Source organism: Lagenorhynchus albirostris, chromosome 13 (assembly GCF_949774975.1).
Source record: "Lagenorhynchus albirostris chromosome 13, mLagAlb1.1, whole genome shotgun sequence".
Lineage (NCBI taxonomy): Eukaryota > Metazoa > Chordata > Mammalia > Artiodactyla > Delphinidae > Lagenorhynchus > Lagenorhynchus albirostris.
In genome coordinates, this window is record NC_083107.1 from 11,590,662 (window position 1) to 11,609,378 (window position 18,717).

The window sequence follows — 18,717 nt, forward strand, 5'->3', positions numbered from 1 at the left end:
TTGATGATATGTTATTTCTACATTTAACTTTCTGAGGAACTACCAACTGTTTCCCACAAAGGCTGCACCATTTTACATTTCCACCAACAATGCATGAGATTTTTCTGATTTCTCCACATCCTTGTCAAGCTTGTTATTTTCTGTTTTTGTTTGTTTGTTTTGTTTTGGATAACAGCCTTCCTAATTGGTGTGAAATGATATCACTGTGGTTTTGAGTTACTGCTTTTTAAAGAGAAAAATTAAACTTTCAATTTCATTCTTTGCTTTCTGATATTAAAAAATATATTTTATAAGACATATGCTACAAATTTTAAACCTTTGAAAATAAAGAATACGTCATGTATTTGTCTGTTAGGGCTGCCATAACAACATACCACAGACTGGTGGCTTAAACAACAGAAATTTATTTTCTCACAGTCTGGAGGCTAGATCTGAGTCCAGGATCGAGGTGCTGGCAGGTTTGGTTTCCTCTGAGGGCCACAAGGGAAGGATCTGTTTAGGTCTTTCTCCTTGGCTTGTAGATGGTCACCTTCGTGCTGCTTTGTCCTCACATGGTCATTCCTCTGTGCACGTGGACTCCTGGTGTCTCTGTGTGTCCAAATTTCCTCTTATAAGGGCAGCAGTCAAATTGGATCAGGGCCCACCCTAACATCCTCATTTTAACTTAATCACCTCTTTAAAGGCCCTTTCTCTAAACACTGTCATATTTTGAGGTACTGGGGGTTAGGGCTTCAGTATATGAATTTTGTGCCACCTACCTCTTCAAGTGCAAACATTATTTGATGTGTTTTAAACAGAAAAAAATTTAAAACAACATGATATACTTTATGTCTTCCTTAAATATGTTGCACTGTATGAACAGAATCTTCAATCTGAGTATTATTTTGTGCTAGAAAAATCCTGATGCTCTCAGGAGCACTGAGGAGTATTCAGGTCAGTGTGCATGTATCTGAAAAACCCCACACTTGCTGAGTTCTGGTGGGTGGGGGTCGCTAAGGCTTCTGCTTTTTCCAGACTCTGGACTCCTTTTGTTCCCAAAGATTGAAAGGATAGTCAAAAGTGCTGTTGAACCTTTTCAGATGATTTTTCATGCTGGGCTGATGCTTTCAGAGCAAAAACAGCTCCAAGTACTGCTCACTTCTGGGGATTTTCATCTACTCCATGGGTAATCCTTCACTAATTTGTTAGCTCTCTGATGTCTACAGTGGTCTGAAAGAAATATCTTGTCTATCTTTGCTGCATTTTTTTAGGAGGAGGACTGATCTGAATTAAATTACCTAGTCTGCCATTAGAAGAGAAAGTTCAGGATCATTTCCTTCACATATGGTTTAGTGTTGACTCACTGAGGTTAGAAAGTATATCCTAAAAATCTCATTTAATTAGATAACAAGTATCTACTGTATGACACTTCTGCAGTTATAGGCCGACAATAGAATATAGTATTAGCATCTAGCTATTAAATTAGCTATTAAATTAGTACTTAATATATCTCCTTTTTCCTCATCCTTGTTCAGGGTCTCCTGTTCTCTTATTTCATGCTTAGAGTGACAGCCTGTGTAACAGAAACCAAATCTGCCCCCACAGACATTCTAGCAGGTAGATAGCCTAATAATCAATAAGCAAAGTGATTGGAGAAACTATATCCTTCATTAAAATTTATAGTCTTTTTCATTTCTTTTATCTTTAGGAGGGCTTTTAAAAATACTTGCTAGATCCTTGCTGGTGAGTACATTTTGTTCATCCCAAATGGTGAACATGTGAAGCACGAGGAGATACTCTCCTAGAGAACTGGGGCTGCTCTGTAACCCCTCATTCATTTAGCGCTTCCTGGAGAGCTTGCACCGCATGGGTGGTGCCCTGATGCAAACACTAAGCACTGCAGCAAGCCACATTAGAGTCTGTCACTGCAGAAGAAGCCCTGAGGTTTGCATAATTAGAGGGCTATTAGGATTATTTGCAGTTGGGAAAACAAGGGAGGGATGGATTGAAAGTTTAGGGATAATTCTGCTTGAAAAAGTAGGAATTATGGAGATTATTTTTGTAAAGGCTGTGAAAAATCAGAGAATTGGATTAATATTAAGACTTAAAGCTTTTGTGAAAAGCATCTAATCTCTAGAGAAAAATTCATACTCGCCCATTAACAGAGCGTAATCCTTGCTCATTAGGCGTTGAAATATATTTTTGAAGAATTAATGTAATCACATTTTTTATAAAAGGAAATGTAAGTACCACTCAACTAATTAATCTTCAACTTAATCAAAGCAATTATTTTTTGTTTTATTTTCATAGTGGCTTTTTTTAAAATGTAAGAAACAGCCTTTTGGCTATAATTGTAAATCCCCTTCTGAATTTCTGAAGTGCTAGACTGAGAACAGTTTATAAACTTTAAAAATGTTGCTTAAAAAAATTTGGAAATCTAATATAATATCTTCAAAATTTAAAACTGATGAGCTAATTGATTTTCTTGATTGCTTTAGTTATATACTTTTTCTCTATTTTATAATTGCTGAAAAGGACTTAATATTTCTCTGAATTTTACTTTTTTTTTGAATTTTTGAATTTTATTTTGTTATTTTTTATAGAGCAGGTTCTCATTAGTTATCTGTTTTATAAATATTAGTGTATATATGTCAATCCCAATCTCCCAGTTCATACCACCACCACCACCACCCGCCCCCACCCCCCGCATTCCCCCCATGGTGTCCATACGTTTGTTCTCTACATCTGTGTCTCTATTTCTGCCCTGCAAACCGGTTCATCTGTACCATTTTTCTGGGTTCCACATGTATGAGTTAATATACGACATTTGTTTTTCTCTTTCTGACTTACTTCACTCTGTATGTTCTCTGCATTTTATTAAAAACACAGTCTCGTGTTGGTATTCTGCCAGGGCAGTATTTTTATATCACATTTAAAATGTACTAAACTGAAAATGAGTCATGGTCTGACTTTTTCTAGATCCTCAAGCTGTAATTATGTGCAATTTTTTTTTTTTTTTTTTGCGGTACGCGGGCCTCTCATTGTTGTGGCCTCTCCCGTTGCGGAGCGCAGGCTCCGGACGCACAGGCTCAGCGGCCATGGCTTATGGGCCCAGCCGCTCCACGGCACGTGGGATCTTCCCGGACCGGGGCACAAACCCGTGTCCCCTGCATCGGCAGGCGGACTCTCAACCACTGCGCCACCAGGGAAGCCCTATGTACAATTTTTTTCTTGCTTTCTTATAAAAAAATTGACAATAGATATGATAGAAGTAATAAAAATATTTCAGTAAATAGAGTTATACTTGAATACTATCATTAAATGAACTTCTAGGACTACAATGTATTTTTTGTTTTTACATGCTTTAGTAAAAAGCAATAAAATTAATAATGTATAAGTGCAATAAATAGTTTCTAATGAGCAATTTATTCATTAGATGTTTTTTACTATTAGGGAAATCTCAGTTTTTTCTATTAGACCTCAAATGTAAATATTTCCTTTTTACAAATTTGACTTTACATATAGTTTTTTAATTAAATATAATATGCTAAAACGTGTCATGTGGGAATTTTTGAATCTTAGGAGACTGTATATATTTTCTACCCTTGCTCCAAGCTATTTCACTATTTTTTTTTTTCTGTTTTCAAAAAGACCTCTTCAGTTTTTTGGAGACGGAATTTCTGTATGACAGTATGGATTTTAAAGTACTCTTATGTGTATAAATATCGAGGCATGGAGTATGAGAAACATAAGTCATGGGCATGGAAAACAAAAAGTGAACAAGACACACTCTCCAGCAATGTTCTATGAACATTATAATGTTTAATAACATCAGAGTAGCATTTAGCTTTTTGAACTTAGTTTTAAATAGTGCCATAGATAAGTTCTAACCAAGAGGCAGAACTAATAACTGTCTTTTCCCCTTCTTTCTCCCAACTTTCTGGGGGGAAAAAGATGTCCTGTGTTACTATCAATTCCTATATATAACTGAAAAATCTTGATAATGGTTGTGCGTTTTCACTTAGCATGGACATATATCAGGAAGCTACATGGCATCAAAGAAGAGTCAACATAACAGAAAATTTAAAAGTAAAGAATATGATGAGTACAGTACCTACAGTGATGATAACTTTGGTAACTACAGTGATGACAACTTTGGTAACTACAGTCAGGAAACAGAGGAAGATTTTGCCAGTCGGCTGAAACAATACAGGCAAGCTAAAGAAACCTCAAATACTGCTTTAGGATCATCCTTTTCTAAAGAACCAGGGAAAAAACAAAGATTGAAAGGGATTCAGCAAGGTAAGTTTGAAATTGTCTGTTTTTTAATATGAGAACCTTATTAAAACAGGTAAATATGAAGTGAAATCTTAAATTTCTTTGCCCTTTCTCATGATCAGCTTATTCCTGTGCTTCCTGAATTCGTTTTTTTTTTATTTGTAGACCTTGAGGACAAAAATCTACAAATATTTCAATCTGCATGATATTTTAAAATCTAAAAGATTTCTTAATATTTTTAAAGTGTATAAAAATGTAAAACAACTTTCCTGTTATGTTTTTTCCCTCCCTTCTATATGGTATCAGTATACTGAAAGAAATAACCTACCTTTTTCAGCTGTCTCTGTTACTCTGGGTTACTTTATGTTTTAGACCTGTAACGACAGAATCCTGGGAAGCTATTCTTTTATTAGGCTTTAAAATGTAGTGATCATCTTTGCTATGTAAATGTAGTCAGGACTATAGACATCCTTCAGGATCAGAAATAAGAACATAATCTAAAGAAATTTCTGGAGTGATAACCTATTCATCTGCTATATTGAGGTACATCGTCCCTGGAGAGACCAGTACAAGATTGCCATAGAAATTATGGGTAACATCAGGGTCAAATCAGCCTTAAGAACTGTCCAGTCAATATGTCTGCTTCAAGAAAACTGGAGCGAGATGAGGCTGAGGTGAAGTAGTGAGCACCAAGCCCTATGTAACTATCATTTAATTATCATTGAAAAAAGGAATCAGTTACGAGTAAATTTGGTTATTTTTATGGCTTTATTTTTTCTTGATTTCCAAGCAAAATTCCTTTGAAAAATGTGGATTTAGGCTTTGTTGAACTAAAGAGACAGGAATTTGTCTATGCATATGCTATTGTAATTAGTAAGTTTATTCCTGGAGTCCAGACATAGTGGTGTCAGGGATCATTCCACTTGGGGAATAAGGGGAATGTAGAGGCCTTGTTCATCCCTTCCCACCTGGGGTTCTTCCTTTCAAACTCTTTCTGTTTGTTCTGTTAAAGAATTGAGTATTGCATTTTATTTTGACTTTCATTTTTCCCCCAGAATTATGAAAATAATATATGGTCAAATGTAGAAAACTTTCTATGTGTAGAAAACTACACATAGAAAAAGAAAACTTTTTCTATGTGTAGAAAAGATAACCCAGCAAAGATCAAAGATAAAACGAAAGCAGTTTGAATCCCTACTCCCAGAGACAATTACTATTAATATTTTTGGTATACTTTTTTTTTTTTTTTTTTGGCTGTGCCACAGCTTGTGGGATCTTAGTTCCCCAACCAGGGATCAAACCCAGGCCCCCTGCAGTAGAATCACGGAGTCCTAACCACTGGACTGCCAGGGAATTCCCCGGTATACATTCGTCTAGAATTTTTTGACAATTATTTTTTAACAAAAAACTATACACTGTTACAACTTGTTTTTCTCCCTTAACTGTGAATTGTACCTCAGTCATTCTGATGTTAATGAGTAGATTTTAATGTCTACATTCTATTCAATTAAATAGATATGCCATAATTTGTCTACTAAACTGTTAGATTTGTTTGTTAGTAATTATTTGGGATTTAAGTTGCACCCATTTTTAAAAATGCTGTGATTAACCCTGCATATTTATACACATCTTGGCAAACATTTTTTTTTGAGAGTAAATGCTGAAATATAGAATTGAGTCAAAAGACATAGCTACATTTGAAGATTTTTGATCCATATACAAAGTTGATATCCAAAAAGGTGATGTAGCCATTTATAACACCCCTGCCAGTGTGTGCAAATGCCAATTTCTCCAAATCCCTACCAACATTATTCTATGAGGTGAAAATAGTTATGTTATCTTTAAATTTTTAATTTCTTTGATTTCTTTAATGAAGTAAAACATTTTTCTATATATCTATTGGTTATTTTGTAGGTTTAATATCATTAGAAAACTTATTAGTTCAATATGACTTTGGTATAATGAGAAATCACTTTGTATTGTAACTTACTACCCTAATATATAATTTTAGTCATTTGAGTATCTCTTTAGAGACTTTTAAATATCAAGTTTTTCAAAAGTAAAAGACAAGTATAAATTTTGCTTGGAGATATATGTGATGTCTGTTCAACATTATCAGTAGAAACTCAATTTGCCACAAATTAATCACGAATACCTACAATGTCTTCCTTAGAGATGAATGTAATATTTAATTATCTTAAAAACAGAAAACATTATTAATTGCTTATTCTAAGGAAAATTGAGAAGAATAAAACTAGATTTGACCTCTCCAGCCATGTATATATCCTTGTTTCTTGCCTTCCTTATGTTGTTAACATCCCTTAAGAAACAAAACAATAAGGAGCAGTACCCACGAAGTAAAATGTAAAGACTGAATTAATTGTTTTCACTGAATCTAAAGGGAAAAAAAGAATACACTGTACATTATAGACTATTTAAAATATGCTATTCCCTGTAAACTAGTAGATTGTCTAGTGTGCTGTTTTTTTAACTATCTGAAGTACATTTTAACTTTTTTAGGTATTGAACAGAGGGTTAAAAGTTTTAATGTTGCTCGTGGACGCGGCTTGCCGAAGAAAATCAAACGCAAAGACCGTGGAGGAAGGGCCAATAAAGGGCCTAATGTGTTTTCAGGAACGGATGACTTTCAAGAGGTACTGAGAATTTATATATAATGAGGAGAGGAGCTTTTCCATTTTGTAACTTATTTGGCTGCAAAAGAAAGCATTGTGATTTTTAAAAAATTTATTTATTTAATTTATTTACTTTTGGCTGCACTGGGTCTTCGTTGCCACGCGTGGGCTTTCTCTAGTTGCGGTGAGCGGGCTTCTCACTGAGGTGGCTTCTCTTGTTGAGGAGCACGGGCTCTAGGTGCGCGGGCTCAGTAGTTGTGGCACGTGGGCTCAGTAGTTGTGGCGCACGGGTTTAGCTGCTCCGCGGCATGTGGGATCTTCCCGGACCAGGGCTTGAACCCATGTCCCCTGCACTGGCAGGTAGATTCTTAACCACTCTGCCACCAGGGAAACCCAGCATTGTGATTTTAATGCTACTTTCCTAGTAAATGAAAATTTTCCAGTTCAGATCGAATGAGTATAGATGAACTCCAGAAAAGAAGTATTGTTTTAATTAGTTTTGATAGTAGTACACAGATGCACGTTTTGGTGCCCTCGAAATAAAATCGGTAAGTTGGAAAGCACCTCAAAATAAAATTGATATGTCTGAAAGCAAAAATGTTTGTTCTATTAGTTCTCTGTTGTACTTTCCTTTCCTAGGAGTCACGGTCCCTAGATGCAAATGGCAATAAAATGCTAATAGCTCAATACGTAGCAGGACCAAGAAGGGAGATAGCAGTAAATTCACTTACTTATTACAGTTGAAATCATTAAAAGAGAAAAAAGGAGGTATAAATGGTTGGAAAGATGAATTTATGAATTATGTGTATAGTAGATATTGAATAAATATATGTTGAATTGAACTGAACTCTGAACAGTACATTTCAACCTTGTAGCGCCTTTCTGGATTAGAGTGGTCCAATTCCTGTATTCTGCCACTGTTCTAGTAAGATTTGATTGAATTGTACAGAGCAAGGGTGGGTTATCAGTAGCTGCAACCATGATTGCTAGAAAAGGGATAGTAGGGGCTTCCCTGGTGGTGCAGTAGCTAAGAATCTGCCTGCCAATGCAGGGGCACGGGTTCGAGCCCTGGTCCGGGAAGATCCCACATGCTGCGGAGCAACTAAGCCCGTATGCCACAACTACTGAGCCCACGTGCCACAACTACTGAAGCCCACGCGCCTAGAGCCTGTGCTCCGCAACAAGAGAAGCCACTGCGATGAGAAGCCCGCGCACCACAACGAAGAGTAGCCCCCACTCACCACAACTAGAGAAAGCCTGTGCACAGCAGCAAAGACCCAATGTGGGCAAAATTTTTTTAAAAATTAAAAAAAAAAGAAAAGGGATAGTAACATATTGTAATTGGAAAATGCTCAGTTTTCTCATTTCTGGGTTTAAAGATAATGGGCAAAGATTTCTTAATATGTACTCATTAAGGTACTACTTAGGGAGTTGTTAACAGAAAAAAGAAGTTTGGGCCCAAATGAATTTGTGAAACCCAGCACATGCTACGCTACTCTTGGGGATTCTCAGTCAACATTAATGTATTAAACACTCTGAGCAGGTTAGGCATAAAGAAGTCTGTTTTACTTTGTTCAACCCATCATTTTCAAAATTTACTTGACCATGAACTCTTTTTCCTACACACCTACTAACATTTACTCTTAACTCACCGCTCCATGGAAACAAACTTAGAATTTCTGGGTGACTATAACCTGCCTGTCCATCTTTCTAGACACGTGTAGATGTCTAGGATGTGCTGCTTTCACTAGACTAAATTAGTGTGAATGTTTTCTAAGTAAGTCTTCTTCTATATTCAGTACTTACACCCTATATGTGAAAAAATATTAGCTTCCAAGAAAGTGTGGCGTTGATCATGTTACTGCCTATCTCTGAGCTTCACTTTGCTCAATCTGTAAAATTAGAGTACAGTATTAATTCTAATGGCCTCTTCAAGCACTAACATTTTAGATATTTGCAGATCTGGGCTGCAACTAAAAGATTTCTTTATCATGTAGTAGAAAATCAGAATAAATTCTTTCCTTTACATTTATCAGATTTAGAATATGTTTCCTTTCTTTATCAAGATTAAAATATGTTATTAACACTATGTCAGTTTATTGGCTCTCATGAGAGATTTCTTCTTACGGTTCCAGAAACAAGCAGGAGAGTGTCAGAGTCCAAGGAAGCAGCTCATGTTCAGGAGTGCTTTGGCGGAGGCCCATCCAGGGTAGAGTGAACATACCTGGAGTGGCCAACATAGATCCATTTTTACCCTTGCCTTTTCAACGAGTATAAGATCCTCCAAAGGCCAGATAAATTTAGGAATACCTGCATGTCCACACTAATTTTCTTGAAAACTCAAGTATAGTCACAGAACATGCAAACTTTTGATGGATTTTAAAGCCTTATTCAGTCTTTTGGCCATAAAACTCCTAAAATTTTTTAGTCTTTATAGTAGCTATTAAATTTTTTTTATAAATACATATTCTTTTCCCAGTAGATCCTTTAATTTCCTCCTCCTTTTAGTATATTTAAAAAATCTTTTATGCTCTTGTTCCCTATTCCAATATAATACATCCTCTAGTGTAAATAAATTTTAAAATCACCAAGTGGGTAGTTTGGTTTTTCCCTCCCTTTCTCTGTCTTTTCCTTCTCTCTCTTTCTTTTTTTTTTTTTTTCTGGCCACACCACACAGCTTGCAGGATCCTAGTTCCCTGACCAGGGATCAAACCCATGCCCCCCTGCGGTAGAAGCGCAGAGTCCTAACCCTGGACCACCAGGGAATTCCTTCTCCCTCTTTCTTGAATTGTGTTTTCTTTGAAACAGTGTGATATAGTGCAAAGAGTTCTATCTTGATTGTCCTAACATGAAACGTAACCTTTGGCAAGTCACTAACTTCACTAATCTTCAGTTTTCATATTTGTCCAGTAAGGGTGATGAACTAGATTACTTCTGTCATTCTTCCAGCTCTTTTAGTTCATAAAAGATCTTAAGGGTAGAGGACAACACAACATTGTGAATCAGCTATACTCCTATATAAAATAAAAATTAAATTAAAAATTTTAAAAATGTATAGAGGACATTTGTGGTTCTTCTGTACGCTCAAGCTTAAAAGACCTTCTAGGCACTTTATTTTATCCTGAAATTTTGTTCAAGTTGCTTTAGATTTTCTAGAATACCTTGATTATAGTCAGTTTTCCCATAATTATGGGTACTGCAGTACTTGCTACTTGTTTAAACAGAACTAAACTGGAAAAAAACAGCCCCCAGCAATCCTCCGTTAAGACAACGAGGTGTATCATTAGAAAGTAACACAGACAGAAAGAGTAAGTTATTAATGAAACATAGGTACAACTTGGTACATTTTTCAGCGTTTTTTTTGGGGGGAGGGTGATTACCTAATATTTTTACTTTTTAATTTCAGAGTTATATTCCTCAAGTTGGCTCATTGACTTTGCACAATGCACTCTCTTTGGCTGCCTATTTTATTACAGCCACAATTCCTTGTACAGAAGGCATATGTGAACTGGTCATTTATATCTACCTGTTCTAAGTGAGCCTAGAAATAGAAAATGTTTGTAAGTAAAATTTACGTAGATTTAAGACATTTTAAATGATCCCATCAGAGGAGAGTATAAGCAGTTTCTTTGCGTTTTCCTTGGGCAATTTGGGTATATATATGTATTTTTTTTAAAGAACCTCAAAGATTCTCTATTTTCCTGGTATTCTTGTACTTTTTTTCAGAATCCTTCTAGTAACATGTATATTTCATCAGTTGGGAGCGCTGAGGATCAGATTAAAGTTTAGCCATCTATTTCCTTAAGTGTTTGCTGAGAGGCAGTTTCCTGTTTTCAGCAGATTGTGCTTTGTTCTCCATCTTCTAACAAATTGAGGGAAAAGGGAAAACTGATATCACATCAGAAGAGCAAATATCAATAGTTATTAAGCTCCTCGATGTTCAAGGCACTGTGCATGCTAAGAGCCTGAAAAACAGTGATTATTTTATAGCACTCATGAGTGGAAGTCCTTAGCTTGGCTAAGCTTCATACTCTCTTGCTACTCTACCCTCTTATACTTGTAGCAAAAGTTGAATAGGAGACTGAGGAGAAGAACTAAGAAAAACAGGTAGGGCTGTGAGAGTTTCTACCACATACTAATTTTTCTTAATTTTCTTAATTTAAAAGTTAAAGATAATGCATCCTCCATTTTTTTCCTATAGAAAGTACAAAATAACCACACACACAAGCAATCTATAATTTTTTAGAGATATACCTAGAGACATACACTGTTAAAGGTAGGGGTATATTCTTTTAGTCTTTTTCTTTGTCTTTATTTTTATAAACTGGGGTCACATTTTCACTTGGTAAGGTATTGTGAACATTTTCTTATGTCCCCAAATTGTCTTTCCATCCCATGATTTTTTAATGACAGTATAATATTCTACCACCTAAATGTATCATAATGTGTTTGACTTGTCTCCTAGTTTTGGATGGGTACAGTATTTCTAGATTTTGTTTTGTTTGTTGGTTTTACTTGTAAGTAATTCTGCAGTAGTTATTTTTGTGAATAACTCTTTGTGTGCCTTCCTGATAATTCCTTCAGAATAATCCTGAAAAGTACAAATTTTGTGTCAAACAGTATGGATATTTTACGTCTTCCATCAACAGTACATGAGAGTAAATATTTTATTGTACCTTTGCCAAAGTATTATTGTTAATTTTCAAGATTTTCTTAATTTTATTTTGAAAAATGTAGTTGTATGTCCCCATTAAATTAGAAATAGCGTTCTTTGCAACTACTAGTATAGCAATAAGCACTTTTCTAGAAGCATATCTCTCTCCAAGTAAATGAATAGCATCAGAATGTCCAGTCTTCACTACTTTTAATAATCAATGTATACTGCTTTCTAGATTCATTTGACTATACATTTTAATACCTTTTTACTACTTCATATGTTTTATTTAAATAATTTTTTTTCTTGCAGTATAGTAAACCAGGGAAAAAATGGAAGGTTATGACTCAGGAATTTATTAATCAGCACACAGTGGAACATAAAGGAAAACAAATCTGTAAATACTTTCTGGAAGGGAGATGTATTAAGGTAAATTTATAGGGGTATCATAAATCATTTTAACTTCTGAAATAATCTTTAAAATGTAAAGTCATTTTAGGGGGTGGTTAGTTTTTTCATTTCTCATATAGTTGTAATAAAACTGGTTCTTCAAAATGTATCTTGCATTGAATACTGTATACCAGAACTCATTTAATTATATTCTGGGGCAGTAATATAACTTGTTGAAATGAGATTTTATTTAACAAACACATGATGCTGACTGTATGGCAAGTACTGTTCAAAGTAGATTACTAATATTAAATGTTTTAATCTTTACAGTGACACAGTGAATTGTAGTCACTGTTATTATCCTCATTTTTAACATGGCCAAACCAGGAGGTTAAATAAGTCCCCAGAGTAGCTCAGCTACAAATGGTGAGTGCTGGTGGAGCCAGGCAGTATCCTCTGAGGTCATGCTGACTGTGCTGGCTCTCTGCAAAGAGCCACATCCACTGTCTTGGGCAAGAATTCTAAGGACTGTTTGAATTATTATTAGCTCATTATTTAAAGACTGGAGATATGACCATAGTTCTACCATGAAACACCATGGAGAAAATTCAATTCAGTGGTTTCTTTTTTTTCCCTCTTTCTTCTTTTCTTTTTTTGTGAACAGGGAGATCAGTGTAAATTTGATCATGATGCAGAGTTGGAGAAGAGAAAAGAGATCTGCAAATTTTATTTACAAGGATATTGTACCAAAGGAGAGAACTGCATTTATATGCATAATATCCTTTATTAAAAACATGTTAACCAAAATATTGTAGTTTTCAAGCATCACTGAGACTTTAAAAATCATAAGTACAACCCAGAAAGCCTAGTTTGGTTTTAAATTTAAAATAGCACGTTATATAAACGAGGTCTAATCAGCCTTTGCACTTCAAAAGGGCAAACTGAATTTTTTTCTTTAGGGAAACGAAATAACTTCCCTTTGGAAAAAAATCTATGAAATAAATATACTTCATATTTAATATACTCAGCTTATAAGTATTTCAAGAGACTGTGCTTCCTGAAGGAGTAGTTCGCAACATATTTATTCTGTGACTAAATGATTATTTACTTAGGTTCATAAGTAATAAATTGTCATTGTTGGAAATTATTAAACCAAAGTCTTATCAAATCTTACCACCTAATGATAAGCACTGTATATTCTTCCCTACTTCTCCCTTTGGAAATCTATACATTTCAGTTGTATTCCTACCTCTACCCCTATGGCATTTCACTATATATGGTCCTTTAAAAAAATAAATAAATAAAAATAAATAAATAAATAAATAAATAAATATATATATATATATGTATACTGTCCTTCAGTAAGGACCTTATTTTTTTCCAAATGGTTAGCTCATTGTCCCCTCTTCACAGATTTAAAAGATCACCTTAACCATATTCTAAATTTTCTTCTGTGCATAATTCTGCTTCTATACTACTGTTACACGTTGTGCTCTTTGACCATTCCCCTCTGTAATATTATATTTGATATTTACTAGGGCAAATACTCCTTTTTTCTTTATCAAAATGTTATGATAAATTTGTCTTATTCAATCAAAGAAAATTTTTTTTCAGATTTGACGTACTTCTTTAGAAACCAGATACTTTACTGAACTGTTTCTTAAAGCTTTCCATCTATTCTTATGTTTTTCTCCATAGTCATGCCATCTGTGGCATGACAATTTCAACTGTATTGTCTATACTTCCAGAAAAATGTTAAATAATAGTGATTGTGGCAGCATAATACATGTTTCAAAGATAATGCCCTTTTGCTTTGGCTGTAGTTTTAAGATTGATTTTTTTTAAAACTCAAGTTAAGTATGTGTATCCTTATTTTACTAACAGTTTTTAATATCAGAAAAAGATCTTGAATTTTATCAGTTGCCTTTTGTATCTGCTAAGATGATCACATGATTTTTCTCTCTTGACCTTATCAGTGTGATGATTACAATAATAAATTTCCTAAAACTACCCAGAAATTTCCAGAACATACACTACCTGAAAATGGTATATTTTTCACTTTACTTCTAGATTTAATATTTTCTTTAGAAGTTTGTCTCTAAAATTTTAAGTAAGATTAGCCTGTAGTTTTCATTTTTGGGATATTTGACATATCAGACCCCTTTATTTTCTTCATAGATATGAGCTCTTGCTACAAAATTTATTTGTTCTATATTTTATTTTTTTGAGTAAAGTAACAGAGTTTACATAATTAAATTACACTATAATATTTGCTATAGCCATCATAAATATTTTTACTTTAAAAATTGTTTTCTTGAAAAAGAATAGATACATATATGTGTAACTGAATCACTTTGCTATATACCTGAAGCTTACACAACATTGTAAATTAACTATACTTCAATTAAAAAAATGGTTATTGAGAAAAAAGAATATTAATGGAATTAGCTAATTATCCAAGCTTAACATTTATACTTAACATTTCAGTATCATGGTACTCTCAACAAACTGTTGAAACTTTAACATGACTCTTTTGATCAGTGGTGAAGGCATCTAGATTTTGCACAGAATTTCTGGCATAATTTATATTATGGTAATTTGGGAGATGATTTGTAAAATCTTGACCCAAAGCTCTTTCTAAGGAAGTCTGTGTTAATAACTCACATTACTAACTCTGTTATGATAGAAGATATAAACATCTATCACTGACAGAAAAAAATAACAGGTAATATAGTTTGTACAGTCAAGTTTTTTTTAGATACAAAAGTTAAGCTCTTAAAAAATGTTTTCTAGTTTTAATAGAGTAGAGGAGACTTAAAATTTTTTGAATGTTTTGCCATGTATTTAAAATATTTAATCTTAAAATTTAAAAAATTGTGTGATTATAGAAAATTTAGTACAATATTAGTAATAAAGTCATTGATTCAGCAGTTATGTTTTTGGGTATAAAAATATGAGAGTTTGATTTTACGTAGTCTATTCCTTAATATTTTTATTTACATGAATTTCCATGCAAGTTCTATCATAGTGGAGCAAAATGTTATCAAGGAGACAACTGTAAATTTTCACATGATGATCTGACTAAAGAAACAAAGAAACTTTTGGACAAAGTGAGTAATATTTTTGTACCTTGATTACAGATTCATTTGACTTGAATCATGTTTTATAAGTCATAGTTTATAAAACTCTGCTGAGAGATCAAGGACTTGTTAGTTTATGTTTTATTCTATTAATGTAATGTGTTAGAAAAGCAGGAATATTGGACTAAGAATTAAGAATCTTTTGTTCTTAAAAGATTAAATTATGTGATGTATATGAAACACTTCATACCACTCCTAGTAAATAGTAAATGCTCAATAGTGGCACCTGTTATAGTATCCTTTACATATTAATGATAGTAAGTAATACAATTGCCTTAACCTTAAAAAAAAACAGAATCTTTTGTTCTTATCATTGTTCTGCCATTAAAAAACCTAATTTTTTCAACCAGTCCCTCATAAATTTTATTTCTCTCAGTTGAGCTTCTGTTCAAATGCAGTTTATTTATTTTCCAATTTTACTGAGATATAATTGGCATACTGCACTGTATAAATTCAAGGTGTACAACATAATGATTTGACTTACATACATCTGGAAATGATGATCACAGTAAGTTTAGTGAACATCCATCATCTTACATAGATACAAAATTAAAGAAGTAGAAAAGATTTTTTTCCTTGTGATGAAAACTCTTGGGATTTACTCTCTTAACAGCTTTTATATATAATATACAGCACTGTTAATTACATTTACCATGTTATACTTTACATCCCTAGTACTTATTTATCTTATAGCTCGAAGTTTGTACCTTTTTAGTACCTTCATCCAGTTCTTCCTCCCACTACCTTGGTAACCACAAAATTTGACCTCTAAAAAAGCTAATTTACTTTAAGAAATATCCTTTACCTCTTTGAACCTCATATTCTTTATAAAAAAGTAGTTAGCTATCTCTAATCTATTTCAACTTTAATATTGTATTTTTCTATTAACAAAACTAGTTTACTCAAGTCTTCACAGTTTTAAATGTGAGGAAGAAAGCTTGTTTTGAAATAGTAATCCTTGCGCATTATTTTTAGGTGTTGAATACTGAAGAAGAAGCTACAAATGAAGATGAAAGAGAGTTAGAAGAACTTAGAAAGCGTGGCATAACTCCTCTTCCCAAACCGCCTCCAGGAGTTGGGCTTCTGCCAACCCCACCAGAGCATTTTCCCTTTTCTGATCCCGAAGATGATTTTCAGACAGATCTCTCTGATGATTTCAAGAAAATTCCATCTCTCTTTGAAATAGTTGTAAAACCTACTGTGGATTTAGCACATAAAATTGGGAAGAAGTAAGTTAAATTTTTCAAAAAATGGCTGCATTTTCCCCCTAAAAATTCTTATTAAGAAACTAACTTGTATTCCATGTCAATCATATAATTAAACTTAGGTAGAGGTAGCAGATGTCTGGCATGCACCCCAACTGCTGCTTCCCACTTCCTTTTTGCCCCACCCTCTGCTGCCTGCCATGCCATCAGTGCTTTTCTGTACAGAATCCTTAACACAGCTTCAGAAACCTCTCCACACACTAATCCTGAAGGGCACTGCCAGGTGGATGGAACTGGCATTCCTACCACCTTGTTATGAGGCAGCACTGTCACTGATAACATCTTCAAATAGTGGGTAATATGTCTCCAGCATATTCATTCTTTTAGAGAAGTCATTCCTTGGGCTATTAGAGGAAAACCTCTGGATAAGGCTGCATCCAAGTTTGCATTTTCCGGTCCTGTTTCCCATCCACCAGGGTCTGTGCACCTGGGCTCTAAGTCCCATTGTTGATTATTCTTTTAATCCTGAAGACTTGGGGAAGCAATGAGATCTCAGCAATTGAGGAATAAGAAATCTGTAGCAAATATCACAGTTAATATGAGCCATTAAAAGTATTTCTATTGGGCTCCCCTGGTGGCGCAGTGGTTGAGAGTCCGCCTGCCGATGCAGGGGACATGGGTTCGTGCCCCGGTCTGGGAAGATCCCACATGCCATGGAGCGGCTGGGCCCATGAGCCATGGCAGCTGAGCCTGCGCGTCCGGAGCCTGTGCTCCGCAACGGGAGAGGCCACAACAGTGAGAGGCCTGCTTACTGCAAAAAAAAAAAAAAAGTATTTCTATTAAAGTCAAGAAGAAGACAAGTCTGTCCACTGCTTGGCTAAATATTATAGATTAGATCCTAGTCAATGCAAAAAGAGAAAAATAGAATAGATATGATTAGAAATGGTGGGGCAGACTCATTATTTGGGCATTTTCCCTTAGTAAACCCAAAGGAATCACTGACAAAACTATTAGAAGTTGTACAGTTGTTCCTGGGTGTCTGAGGAGGATTGGTTACAGGAGCTCCATGGATACCAAAATCCACAGATGCTCAAGTCCTTTATATTAAAATGGTGAAGTATTTGCGTATAACCTTCATACATACTCCCGTATACTTCAAATAATCTCTGGATTATCTGTAATACCTAATACAATGCAAGTGTTATGTAAATAGTTGTAAATACAATGTAGATACTACGTAAATAGTTGCTGGAGTACACCAAATCAAATTTTGCTTTCAGAACTTTTTGCAATTTTTTTCTTCTGCATATTTTCGATCTGCAGTTGGTTGAATCTGTGGATGCAGAACCTGCCGATATGGAGGCCCAAATGTAATTAAATTAGTAAGATGCCCAGAAAGAAGAGCAACATTCAAAAACTAAAATCTTTTCATGTCAAGCAATAACCAATTAGAAATTATAATACAAGCTGTACGTTTATATAGTATAATTCTAATTTTGTTATAAAAAGGTCTGTGTGCACCTAGTAAAAGGATTAGAAGAGAACCAATCAAAAATTTTATCTCTGGGTGATAGGATTAGAGATGAATCATATTTATCTTTGTATTTTTCTATATTTTTCAAAACATCAATATTAAGTTTTAGAACAGATGATAGTAAGCAGCAATTTAGAAAACTTGTGTGCTAAAATGAAGGCAAGATGATACATATGTTGGTGTTTCTACTTATAGATAATATGGAATAAATTGCTTCTTAAAAATATAGTTTTCTCTTCTGATACTGTAAAACATTCAACCAATATCTATTTAGAAATGTAACATTCTTGTTTGCCTCTTTTCTTTGAACTAAGAAATATTATTCTTTTGTCTACAGGCCACCAGCATTTTATAACAGTGCCTCACCACCAGGACCACAATTTCAGGAAAGCAGCCCACATACTCAACATATGTATAGTTCTGGGTCAAGTCCAGGTCCCGGACCTAATATGTCTCAGGGACACAATAGTCCTGTGATGCACCCAGGCTCCCCTGGACATCATCCATGCGCAGGACCTCCTGGTCTACCAATGCCGCAGAGCCCACCTTTGCCGCCTGGTCCACCTGGAATTGTAGGCCCTCACAGTCAAGCGGGAGTACTTGTTCAACCGGATACACCTTTGACACCACCAAATATGAGTGGTGCTTACCATTGCCCTGGCTTTCCAGAACACATGATGAAAGTACCTAGAGAGAATCACTGTTCTCCAGGTTCATCACACCTGCAAAGTCCTGGTGAAATGCAGCTCAATACCAATTATGAGTCCTTACAAAACCCAGCTGAGTTTTATGATAATTACTATTCACAGCATGCTGTACATAATTTTCAGCCACCCAATAACTCTGGTGGTAAGCTTACCTTTTGAAATAACTCATTTCTAATTTAAAATATCTGGAGTCCTAT

General features: G+C 34.7%; 1 protein-coding gene across 2 annotated transcripts in view; it reads left to right on the forward strand.

The window, feature by feature from the left end:
• ZC3H6 (zinc finger CCCH-type containing 6) overlaps window positions 1–18,717 on the forward strand; it is a 52,972-nt gene that overhangs the window by 28,316 nt on the left and 5,939 nt on the right. Inside the window, exons 1-9 of one of the 2 annotated variants that reach the window (XM_060170070.1) lie at window positions 1,538–1,596; window positions 1,688–1,722; window positions 4,005–4,281; window positions 6,778–6,911; window positions 11,857–11,973; window positions 12,599–12,710; window positions 14,935–15,044; window positions 16,050–16,303; window positions 18,151–18,662. In XM_060170070.1, coding sequence (XP_060026053.1) covers window positions 4,029–4,281; window positions 6,778–6,911; window positions 11,857–11,973; window positions 12,599–12,710; window positions 14,935–15,044; window positions 16,050–16,303; window positions 18,151–18,662 — 1,492 coding nt within the window. In that variant the 5' untranslated portion in view covers window positions 1,538–1,596; window positions 1,688–1,722; window positions 4,005–4,028. Of the gene's footprint in view, window positions 1–1,537; window positions 1,597–1,687; window positions 1,723–4,004; window positions 4,282–6,777; window positions 6,912–11,856; window positions 11,974–12,598; window positions 12,711–14,934; window positions 15,045–16,049; window positions 16,304–18,150; window positions 18,663–18,717 lie in introns of those variants that run through there. The other variant, XM_060170069.1, reaches the window with a different exon arrangement.